General features: G+C 39.6%; 2 protein-coding genes across 4 annotated transcripts in view; one reads left to right on the top strand and one right to left on the bottom strand.

The window, feature by feature from the left end:
* adgrv1 (adhesion G protein-coupled receptor V1) overlaps positions 1-12,780 on the bottom strand; it is a 149,772-nt gene that overhangs the window by 56,104 nt on the left and 80,888 nt on the right. The window lies entirely within an intron of this gene.
* Positions 2,528-3,664, top strand: LOC146375985 (uncharacterized). The gene has a single exon (XM_084946671.1). The coding sequence runs from the start codon at positions 2,528-2,530 to the stop codon at positions 3,662-3,664; it is 1,137 nt and encodes a 378-aa protein (XP_084802797.1).

The raw sequence follows: 12,780 nt of genomic DNA, 5'->3' as shown, positions 1-12,780 counted from the left end.
TTAAAGAAATGTATGAAAGGTGACACAACATATAAAGTTTTCAGCTGAAAAGAATGAACAAATCATACATTAAACTTGTAACGGCACAACTTCCATTTGGTATACAATGGTCTAAATGCAAATAAAGCCCAGTGAAGTTGCCCATGTCATGATAATTAGGCTGAAAGCAACCAAAATGTGAACCAAATGGGGACTGGGCTTTTATTATTCAGCAAACCTGGTGTCTCACAAAATGCTTTGAGAGATGAAAGCGGATGACCCAGCCGTGTGAGGTATTTGATTTTTTTAGAGTGCACTCAACAATCTTTCATCTCCACTTTCAAAAAGTACAAGCACCAGTAGATACTTTATGCCTTGGGGCTATGTGCAGACATCTTTAATCATAATCCCTCATACAGAAGGAGGGCGATGATGAGATTAAAGAGGTGAGGAGAGGGGGAAAACTTTGGTCTCTGTCTGTGTACTTCATCAATAAACCATTACGTGTATTAAAATATATAAAAAAGCATTCATGACAGACAAAACAAGAGGCAGCAAAACAAAATGTATTTTTGTAGTTGGAAAAAAAAAGCTTAGATAAAAGCTCATAATAACAAACCCATGCAGAAGACTGAAAAAAATTAATATAATAAGTCTTGGTGCTTAATTGCTCAAAATGGCTTAAATAATAAAAAATAGATCTGTACACTATGAGATGTCTATTAAAGCCAAGGTCTTAAAGTCAGCTTAACTGGTCCAGAAATAAACAGTTAAACATTTTTCTGGTGTTACGATTTCATTTCAGTAGGTAAATAGTGTAAAACATATTTGCTTATATAGGAAATATCTGTTACACAGAGTGGTGATAGCATGACACGTTCAAGGTAACAGTGAATGAGCAACAACTGGACTTAAATACATAAATAGCCCTTTTTGAACTAGAAGTCATAGTCATACATTTCATTCACACCCAAATGCATTGGGGACAATCGAAGGTTCAGTATCTTGCCCTTTGATGTGTGGACTGATAGCATTGGGGACTGAAGCACTGATTAGTACACATAGCCACAGCTGCCCAACATAAATGATTCCATGTTGGTTAAAGACCAAATCAATCAGCTGCATATACACTGCAAAAACTCAAAATCTTATCAAGTATATTTGTCTTGTTTCTAGTCAAAATTTCTCATCACACTTAAAATACGAGAAATCAGCTACAGAGTAACATTTCAGTGAGATATAGGAACTTGTGAAAAAGTCTTGAAAACATATTGTTTTATTTTATTGTTTTATTTTTTGTACCTTTTAACATTTCACAAAGTAAACTTGTTTTGTATTATGAACACATGTTTTTGTTGGCTGGTTAGAGTTGCATGGATCGCAGATTTATCCGTTTTTTGTGAATATAAGCTGCTGACTGGTGAGCAGAATTTTCAGCTTGGTACGTTAGTGTTCATCAGTTAATCATAAAAAATATTTAGTGCTTATAACAAAAATATTATGCTAAATAAAGACAGATTTTTCCACAATGTATATGATAGTAAGAGTTAGTAAACCTCTATTAAAGTCTCCCTCTGCAGTCTGTTGTTTCTTAGATTCAGCATTGAAACTGAATTTAAAACAAAACATAGATGACATTCTGTCGCCTCGGCAACCACCAAGATCTCACTGCCTACAGACATTCAGTAACTCTCATTGGATAATGTTAATAAATATCTTTCACTAAATATGAACGTTTTCTACCTGTCCTTGTTTAAATTATGAAAGAAGTTATTATGCCTGAGAATCTCTAGAATGTCGAATACTTTCCACTAAACAGTTGTCTTCTACTTTGGTTAGTTTTTTTAACAACCATTTAAAAAACATATTTTGCTTTTGTTTTATTTTTTACTGCAATTCCTGTAGAGTAGCTTTTATAGTGTTAATTCAGTATGTGCTACAAAATAAAAGCCTTTCCTTTACATTAGGTTTGTGGACATTTTATTTTGAATTGTTCCAATCATGGCACTTCAAAGGAACAGCGACATCACAGGAACAGCCTGTGATGCGGTGTTCACATTCTACTGGAAAATCCTATAAATAGGGGAGACAGTCAACCAACTTTAGTGGATCTCGGATGGCAGAAACACAAAACAACCTGGTTGTTAAAACAAAGACAAGGCAGACGCAGAGAAACGCAGACGCAAACGCTGACGCATCTACAATGGCAGAAGCAAAAATAGAAATGGTCATCACACCAAAAATCTTAGAAAGACCAAAACCTGAGGTTGATAAAGCCGCACAACCAAATACTGAAAAGTCTGCTGTGGCACAACCACCAAAGGAAACGGTTGTGAAACCAAAGAAACAAAAAAAGCAAAAACAGAAAAGAGTGGCTGAAGAACCAAGAAGACCAACTACTCGGGCATATGCCCGGGCTCTTCTTGAAGCTCAAAACAGCACGGGTGATGGAGCAAACCCGAAAAATGAAGAAATGCAAAAAAACACTGAAGCCACTCCTGAAAAAGAAAAGGCTGAATCCCTCCCCATTTCAAATGCAAAGGAGGACATGGAGAGAGAGGGAAATGGGAAGAACCCCAGCAGACCAAACCCTGTGCCTAATGGAGGGACTTGGCAATATCAACCCTATCCCATATTTAGACCCCCGTTTAATCCCTGGCACGAGATTGCTGCTCTCAGACACCAACTGGAAGCCTCCCAATACCATCAGAACAACCTTTACTGTAAAATGGTAGGTGCAAACAAGAGGGCCTCTTATCACCAGTCTCAGGTGAACAAACTTCATGAAGAAATTCACGAGAGCAAGCAAAATCATGAGGAAACAATTAACAACCTCATAGAGCAGCTGGAAGAGGCTTCTAGTAATAAGCCCAATGACATCAGCGAGACAGACACTCTCGCAGATGACAATGAAGCTATTGTCATATTGGATGAGGTGATAGCTACCCTGCAGGACCAAATCAGCCACCCTACCACAGAGCAGTGTGTGGAGTCTGCCACTCCAACCACAGAGGCTTCACACACTGACTCTGTAGGACTAAAGTCCTCTAAGGAGGCTGAATTTGAGCTCAAATGTAGGATTCAGCAAGAGCAGATTGAGATGCTCCAGAAACAGCTCCTAGCAGCTCAAAATCAGCTTGAAGAGCAGGCCGTTAAACATAGGCAGGAGCAGGAGACACTCAACCTGGAAATCAGTGACCTGAAATCCCAGCTCTGCCCCAACAAGGCCCTTCATGATCTGAAGGTAGAGTCTCTTGAGCGAGAGCTGAAAGAGGCCAAAGTTTCCTCACTTAAAATCCCACAGCAGCACAAAGAACAAAATTCCACTGCTGCAAATGAAATGCATAAATGTGAGCCTCTGAAAGAAAACGAGACTGGAGAACAGGAGAAGATGGAAAAAGAGGACTCACTGCCATCCACTGCATTGTCTCTGCAGGAGCCTCAGAAAGAAAAAGACACCACAGAACAACAGAAGATAGAAAAAGAAGAGTCAGCTGCATTTTCTGTACAGGAATCTTTGCAAAATCTGCGAGACAAACAGAAAATGCTCAATGTCAAGGTGGCTGAACTCGAGAATGAAGTTAAGAGGCTGCCAGAGAGTCCGCCAAGTAAGAAGAAGAACAAGAAGAAGCGGAACTGTGCGCGTCCCCAATTTCACATAATTGGTCTCAACATCAAGTCCTAAAAATCATATTTATATACAACTAAATTGTCAGTGAACATTTGAACCCCTCTCGGTCGAGACAGAAGGCCACCCCTTCCTGAGCCCGGTTCTGTCAGAGGTTTCTCCCCATTAAGAGGGAGTTTTTCCTCTCCACTGTCGCCAAGTGCTTGCTCATAGGGGATTTGGGGGCTTTTTTTTTTTTTAACACCAACCACTGATAAGTTCACTGACATCAAATTTAAGACTCAGCAAATATGGAAATGGATCATTCGTCATCAAGTGAGGAATCATCCATTTAAAACATGTTTGCTGAGTCATATTTAGTTGTATATAAATATGATTTCTGTCACACTAAGGCCAATCACAGACTAATTTGGACAATTGGTAAAAAATAAATAAATTGAAAAAATTGAAAAAAAGTAGTTGTGTCATTGTTTTGTGTAGATTTCAAATAACATGCCATTTTATGTCAACATATTTCTGTTACATTTGTAGTGCTCGTGGTTTTATATTCTTATGATCCTGTTTGTTTGATGAGTATATCCTTCTGCCTTACTTCACATATTTACTGCTGCTTGGCTAGCTTTAGTCATGCTAGCATCAGCACGGGTAGAAACAGATACACATCAGAGACATCACATGTAGCCTGTGTTTATGTTCAGAGTGACATCTGATTTAAAAGCAGGCAGCAAAGCACTGAGCAGCATATCAGTCAGCACAGAAAACAAATGCCATAAATGTCATCAATTAGGCTGGAATAATTTGTTGTTTGTCTTCTATTGTAAGAGCTTTACATTTCAGCATGACATCCTGTATGTGTCCTACACTGAGGACACTTGAAACTGGTCATTTTCTTAGAATGGAGCTAAAGATAAAACCAAAACAAAACAAAACTTTCATAAGAAATCTTTATTCTGCAGTAAGGGACATTAAAAACCTAATAATGTTATCATTAAAAATATTAAAATGTGAAGTAAATGGTAAATGGCCTGTATTTATATAGCGCTTTACTAGTCCCTAAGGACCCCAAAGCGCTTTACACATCCAGTCATCCACACATTCACACACTGGTGATGGCAAGCTACATCGTAGCCACAGCCACCCTGGGGCGCACTGACAGAGAAGTAATCATAATTTTTGCACAAAATCAAAATAATCTGTTTATGACCCAGCAGTCTTAGCTAATTATAGGCCAATCTCCAACCTTCCTTTCATATCTAAAATCCTTGAAAGAGTAGTTGTCACACAGCTAACAGATCATCTGCAGAGGAAAGGCTTATTTGAAGAGTTTCAGTCAGGTTTCAGAGCTCATCACAGCACAGAAACAGCTTTAGTGAAGGTTACAAATGATCTTCTTATGGCCTCTGACAGTGGACTCATCTCTGTGCTTGTCCTGCTAGACCTCAGTGCAGCATTCGATACTGTCGACCATAATATCCTATTAGAGCGATTAGAACATGCTGTAGGTATTACAGGTACTGTGCTGCAGTGGTTTGAATCATATCTATCTAATAGACTCCAATTTGTACATGTAAATGGAGAGTCCTCTTCACACACTGAGGTTAATTATGGAGTTCCACAGGGTTCAGTGCTAGGACCAGTTCTGTTTACATTATACATGCTTCCCCTAGGCAGTATCGTTAGAAGACATAGCATACATTTACACTGCTATGCAGATGACACCCAGCTCTATCTGTCCATGAAGCCAGATAACACACACCAATTAGTTAAACTGCAGGAATGTCTTAAAGACATAAAGACCTGGATGGCCGCTAACTTTCTGATTCTTAATTCAGATAAAACTGAGGTTATTGTACTCGGCCCTGAAAATCTTAGAAATATGGTATCTAACCAGATTCATACTCTGGATGGCATTACCTTGGCCTCCAGTAACGCTGTGAGGAACCTTGGAGTCATTTTTGACCAGGATATGTCCTTCAACGCACATATTAAACAAATATGTAAGACTACGTTCTTCCATTTGCGCAACATCTCTAAAATTAGAAATATCCTGTCTCAGAGTGACGTTGAAAAACTAGTTCATGCATTTATTACTTCCAGGCTGGACTACTGTAATTCATTATTATCAGGATGTCCAAAAAACTCACTGAAAAGCCTTCAGCTAATCCAAAATGCTGCAGCAAGAGTACTGACAGGGACTAGAAAGAGAGAGCAGATTTCTCCTGTTTTGGCTTCCCTTCATTGGCTTCCTGTTAAATCCAGAATTGAATTCAAAATCCTGCTCCTCACATACAAGGTCTTAAATAATCAGGCCCCATCTTATCTTAATGACCTTGTAGTACCATATCAGCGATTTTTCCAGTCGGGCTACCAAAATCTATCTCAGCCCTGCCCGTCGGGCTATCATAGGAAGGAAAAATATATGTCAATGCTTTTGCATTCTTTCGGAAATGTAGTTGGGTAATTATGTCATTGGCATTGGTGAGCCACTGTCAATATGTGACATATTGAAATCGCGTTTGAATTTGCGCTTGTTTTTTGCTTCACTTTGCAATCGCGCGAACTGTGTATAGAGAGCGACAGTACTGATTGGTGAGTGACGATAATTTGCGCACCAATTCCTCTGACATCGTCTTATCAATCGTTAGCTTACTATGCAAACATGACAAGTGAAATCTCCCACAGCAAGCTTAAACATGTGAGAGGTTGATCGCGCAGAGAATCGCTGACAACGTGAGTGCGTGTGTAAAAGCAGCAGGATATATATTTTAGTTCAGCCAAATAAGACAGGTCAGGGTGAAGAAGTGACAGCCAAAGAAAAGCTTACCACAAAACGGAAAAGAACAAAAAGAAAGTGCAGCTTTATGGTTTCATGGACAAAAGAATTTCTGTGGCTGCAATATGACAAGCTAAATAACCAGGGCTGCACATAAGTGGTCCGCAGGTGCGCATTCGCTGTCAAAATAAAAAACGCGCACAAGATAAGAAGTTGCAACGCGTGTTTGCGTACATAAGATTTTCTGGAGGAGGACAGACATTTCTTTAGAACTCTTAAAGATGTCGAAGAAGCAAGCTCCTTTAAGCAATCACTTTGGTGTTCCTCCACCTCCAAAGAAATGTCAGAAGGAGTCCGAACCACAAAAGAAGCGCGTGTTCTCGGAAAAGTGGTTGCAGGAGGTGAGCTGGCTTCAAACAAATGATGAACGCACAGAGATGTGGTGCAGAATGTGCCGTGAAAATCCCACTCTAGCGGACAAAAACAGTGCCTTTTATATGGACGCAAACGCGTGTTGCAACTTCTTATCTGGTGCGCGTCTTTTATTTTGACAGCGAATGCGCACCTGCGGACCACTTATGTGCACCCGTGTAAATAACATAATGTTCTGCCGGGTGTGTTGTTGGTTTTCCCTCGATTTCTGAGTCGACAAGCGCCTTTGTTACTGGGACCAGTAATTTTAAGAAAGGCCCCCATTAGAACCCACGAGAAATGCAAGAAATGCATTATTATTATTCCAGAAATAAACAGTTAAACATTTTTCTGGTGTTACGATTTCATTTCAGTAGGTAAATAGTGTAAAACATATTTGCTTATATAGGAAATATCTGTTACACAGAGTGGTGATAGCATGACACGTTCAAGGTAACAGTGAATGAGCAACAACTGGACTTAAATACATAAATAGCCCTTTTTGAACTAGAAGTCATAGTCATACATTTCATTCACACCCAAATGCATTGGGGACAATCGAAGGTTCAGTATCTTGCCCTTTGATGTGTGGACTGATAGCATTGGGGACTGAAGCACTGATTAGTACACATAGCCACAGCTGCCCAACATAAATGATTCCATGTTGGTTAAAGACCAAATCAATCAGCTGCATATACACTGCAAAAACTCAAAATCTTATCAAGTATATTTGTCTTGTTTCTAGTCAAAATTTCTCATCACACTTAAAATACGAGAAATCAGCTACAGAGTAACATTTCAGTGAGATATAGGAACTTGTGAAAAAGTCTTGAAAACATATTGTTTTATTTTATTGTTTTATTTTTTGTACCTTTTAACATTTCACAAAGTAAACTTGTTTTGTATTATGAACACATGTTTTTGTTGGCTGGTTAGAGTTGCATGGATCGCAGATTTATCCGTTTTTTGTGAATATAAGCTGCTGACTGGTGAGCAGAATTTTCAGCTTGGTACGTTAGTGTTCATCAGTTAATCATAAAAAATATTTAGTGCTTATAACAAAAATATTATGCTAAATAAAGACAGATTTTTCCACAATGTATATGATAGTAAGAGTTAGTAAACCTCTATTAAAGTCTCCCTCTGCAGTCTGTTGTTTCTTAGATTCAGCATTGAAACTGAATTTAAAACAAAACATAGATGACATTCTGTCGCCTCGGCAACCACCAAGATCTCACTGCCTACAGACATTCAGTAACTCTCATTGGATAATGTTAATAAATATCTTTCACTAAATATGAACGTTTTCTACCTGTCCTTGTTTAAATTATGAAAGAAGTTATTATGCCTGAGAATCTCTAGAATGTCGAATACTTTCCACTAAACAGTTGTCTTCTACTTTGGTTAGTTTTTTTAACAACCATTTAAAAAACATATTTTGCTTTTGTTTTATTTTTTACTGCAATTCCTGTAGAGTAGCTTTTATAGTGTTAATTCAGTATGTGCTACAAAATAAAAGCCTTTCCTTTACATTAGGTTTGTGGACATTTTATTTTGAATTGTTCCAATCATGGCACTTCAAAGGAACAGCGACATCACAGGAACAGCCTGTGATGCGGTGTTCACATTCTACTGGAAAATCCTATAAATAGGGGAGACAGTCAACCAACTTTAGTGGATCTCGGATGGCAGAAACACAAAACAACCTGGTTGTTAAAACAAAGACAAGGCAGACGCAGAGAAACGCAGACGCAAACGCTGACGCATCTACAATGGCAGAAGCAAAAATAGAAATGGTCATCACACCAAAAATCTTAGAAAGACCAAAACCTGAGGTTGATAAAGCCGCACAACCAAATACTGAAAAGTCTGCTGTGGCACAACCACCAAAGGAAACGGTTGTGAAACCAAAGAAACAAAAAAAGCAAAAACAGAAAAGAGTGGCTGAAGAACCAAGAAGACCAACTACTCGGGCATATGCCCGGGCTCTTCTTGAAGCTCAAAACAGCACGGGTGATGGAGCAAACCCGAAAAATGAAGAAATGCAAAAAAACACTGAAGCCACTCCTGAAAAAGAAAAGGCTGAATCCCTCCCCATTTCAAATGCAAAGGAGGACATGGAGAGAGAGGGAAATGGGAAGAACCCCAGCAGACCAAACCCTGTGCCTAATGGAGGGACTTGGCAATATCAACCCTATCCCATATTTAGACCCCCGTTTAATCCCTGGCACGAGATTGCTGCTCTCAGACACCAACTGGAAGCCTCCCAATACCATCAGAACAACCTTTACTGTAAAATGGTAGGTGCAAACAAGAGGGCCTCTTATCACCAGTCTCAGGTGAACAAACTTCATGAAGAAATTCACGAGAGCAAGCAAAATCATGAGGAAACGATTAACAACCTCATAGAGCAGCTGGAAGAGGCTTCTAGTAATAAGCCCAATGACATCAGCGAGACAGACACTCTCGCAAATGACAATGAAGCTATTGTCATATTGGATGAGGTGATAGCTACCCTGCAGGACCAAATCAGCCACCCTACCACAGAGCAGTGTGTGGAGTCTGCCACTCCAACCACAGAGGCTTCACACACTGACTCTGTAGGACTAAAGTCCTCTAAGGAGGCTGAATTTGAGCTCAAATGTAGGATTCAGCAAGAGCAGATTGAGATGCTCCAGAAACAGCTCCTAGCAGCTCAAAATCAGCTTGAAGAGCAGGCCGTTAAACATAGGCAGGAGCAGGAGACACTCAACCTGGAAATCAGTGACCTGAAATCCCAGCTCTGCCCCAACAAGGCCCTTCATGATTTGAAGGTAGAGTCTCTTGAGCGAGAGCTGAAAGAGGCCAAAGTTTCCTCACTTAAAATCCCACAGCAGCACAAAGAACAAAATTCCACTGCTGCAAATGAAATGCATAAATGTGAGCCTCTGAAAGAAAACGAGACTGGAGAACAGGAGAAGATGGAAAAAGAGGACTCACTGCCATCCACTGCATTGTCTCTGCAGGAGCCTCAGAAAGAAAAAGACACCACAGAACAACAGAAGATAGAAAAAGAAGAGTCAGCTGCATTTTCTGTACAGGAATCTTTGCAAAATCTGCGAGACAAACAGAAAATGCTCAATGTCAAGGTGGCTGAACTCGAGAATGAAGTTAAGAGGCTGCCAGAGATTCCGCCAAGTAAGAAGAAGAACAAGAAGAAGCGGAACTGTGCGCGTCCCCAATTTCATATAATTGGTCTCAACATCAAGTCCTAAAAATCATATTTATATACAACTAAATTGTCAGTGAACATTTGAACCCCTCTCGGTCGAGACAGAAGGCCACCCCTTCCTGAGCCCGGTTCTGTCAGAGGTTTCTCCCCATTAAGAGGGAGTTTTTCCTCTCCACTGTCGCCAAGTGCTTGCTCATAGGGGATTTGGGGGCTTTTTTTTAACACCAACCACTGATAAGTTCACTGACATCAAATTTAAGACTCAGCAAATATGGAAATGGATCATTCGTCATCAAGTGAGGAATCATCCATTTAAAACATGGTTGCTGAGTCATATTTAGTTGTATATAAATATGATTTCTGTCACACTAAGGCCAATCGCAGACTAATTTGGACAATTGGTAAAAAATAAATAAATTGAAAAAATTGAAAAAAAGTAGTTGTGTCATTGTTTCGTGTAGATTTCAAATAACATGCCATTTTATGTCAACATATTTCTGTTACATTTGTAGTGCTCGTGGTTTTATATTCTTATGATCCTGTTTGTTTGATGAGTATATCCTTCTGCCTTACTTCACATATTTACTGCTGCTTGGCTAGCTTTAGTCATGCTAGCATCAGCACGGGTAGAAACAGATACATATCAGAGACATCACATGTAGCCTGTGTTTATGTTCAGAGTGACATCTGATTTAAAAGCAGGCAGCAAAGCACTGAGCAGCATATCAGTCAGCACAGAAAACAAATGCCATAAATGTCATCAATTAGGCTGGAATAATTTGTTGTTTGTCTTCTATTGTAAGAGCTTTACATTTCAGCATGACATCCTGTATGTGTCCTACACTGAGGACACTTGAAACTGGTCATTTTCTTAGAATGGAGCTAAAGATAAAACCAAAACAAAACAAAACTTTCATAAGAAATCTTTATTCTGCAGTAAGGGACATTAAAAACCTAATAATGTTATCATTAAAAATATTAAAATGTGAAGTAAATGGTAAATGGCCTGTATTTATATAGCGCTTTACTAGTCCCTAAGGACCCCAAAGCGCTTTACACATCCAGTCATCCACACATTCACACACTGGTGATGGCAAGCTACATCGTAGCCACAGCCACCCTGGGGCGCACTGACAGAGAAGTAATCATAATTTTTGCACAAAATCAAAATAATCTGTTTATGACCCAGCAGTCTTAGCTAATTATAGGCCAATCTCCAACCTTCCTTTCATATCTAAAATCCTTGAAAGAGTAGTTGTCACACAGCTAACAGATCATCTGCAGAGGAAAGGCTTATTTGAAGAGTTTCAGTCAGGTTTCAGAGCTCATCACAGCACAGAAACAGCTTTAGTGAAGGTTACAAATGATCTTCTTATGGCCTCTGACAGTGGACTCATCTCTGTGCTTGTCCTGCTAGACCTCAGTGCAGCATTCGATACTGTCGACCATAATATCCTATTAGAGCGATTAGAACATGCTGTAGGTATTACAGGTACTGTGCTGCAGTGGTTTGAATCATATCTATCTAATAGACTCCAATTTGTACATGTAAATGGAGAGTCCTCTTCACACACTGAGGTTAATTATGGAGTTCCACAGGGTTCAGTGCTAGGACCAGTTCTGTTTACATTATACATGCTTCCCCTAGGCAGTATCGTTAGAAGACATAGCATACATTTACACTGCTATGCAGATGACACCCAGCTCTATCTGTCCATGAAGCCAGATAACACACACCAATTAGTTAAACTGCAGGAATGTCTTAAAGACATAAAGACCTGGATGGCCGCTAACTTTCTGATTCTTAATTCAGATAAAACTGAGGTTATTGTACTCGGCCCTGAAAATCTTAGAAATATGGTATCTAACCAGATTCATACTCTGGATGGCATTACCTTGGCCTCCAGTAACGCTGTGAGGAACCTTGGAGTCATTTTTGACCAGGATATGTCCTTCAACGCACATATTAAACAAATATGTAAGACTACGTTCTTCCATTTGCGCAACATCTCTAAAATTAGAAATATCCTGTCTCAGAGTGACGTTGAAAAACTAGTTCATGCATTTATTACTTCCAGGCTGGACTACTGTAATTCATTATTATCAGGATGTCCAAAAAACTCACTGAAAAGCCTTCAGCTAATCCAAAATGCTGCAGCAAGAGTACTGACAGGGACTAGAAAGAGAGAGCAGATTTCTCCTGTTTTGGCTTCCCTTCATTGGCTTCCTGTTAAATCCAGAATTGAATTCAAAATCCTGCTCCTCACATACAAGGTCTTAAATAATCAGGCCCCATCTTATCTTAATGACCTTGTAGTACCATATCAGCGATTTTTCCAGTCGGGCTACCAAAATCTATCTCAGCCCTGCCCGTCGGGCTATCATAGGAAGGAAAAATATATGTCAATGCTTTTGCATTCTTTCGGAAATGTAGTTGGGTAATTATGTCATTGGCATCGGTGAGCCACTGTCAATATGTGACATATTGAAATCGCGTTTGAATTTGCGCTTGTTTTTTGCTTCACTTTGCAATCGCGCGAACTGTGTATAGAGAGCGACAGTACTGATTGGTGAGTGACGATAATTTGCGCACCAATTCCTCTGACATCGTCTTATCAATCGTTAGCTTACTATGCAAACATGACAAGTGAAATCTCCCACAGCAAGCTTAAACATGTGAGAGGTTGATCGCGCAGAGAATCGCTGACAACGTGAGTGCGTGTGTAAAAGCAGCAGGATATATATTTTAGTTCAGCCAAATAAGACAGGTCAGGGTGA

The sequence above is a fragment of the Perissodus microlepis genome, chromosome 12, assembly GCF_051167445.1.
Source record: "Perissodus microlepis isolate ML-2025 ecotype Zambia chromosome 12, ASM5116744v1, whole genome shotgun sequence".
NCBI lineage: Eukaryota > Metazoa > Chordata > Actinopteri > Cichliformes > Cichlidae > Perissodus > Perissodus microlepis.
Note: the sequence above shows the minus strand (reverse complement) of the source record. Positions and strands in the feature narration are given on the sequence as shown.

Coding starts and splice junctions, on each gene's coding strand:
- LOC146375985 (XM_084946671.1), top strand. CDS start 2,528: ATGGAGAGAGAGGGAAATGGGAAGAACCCCAGCAGACCAAACCCTGTG.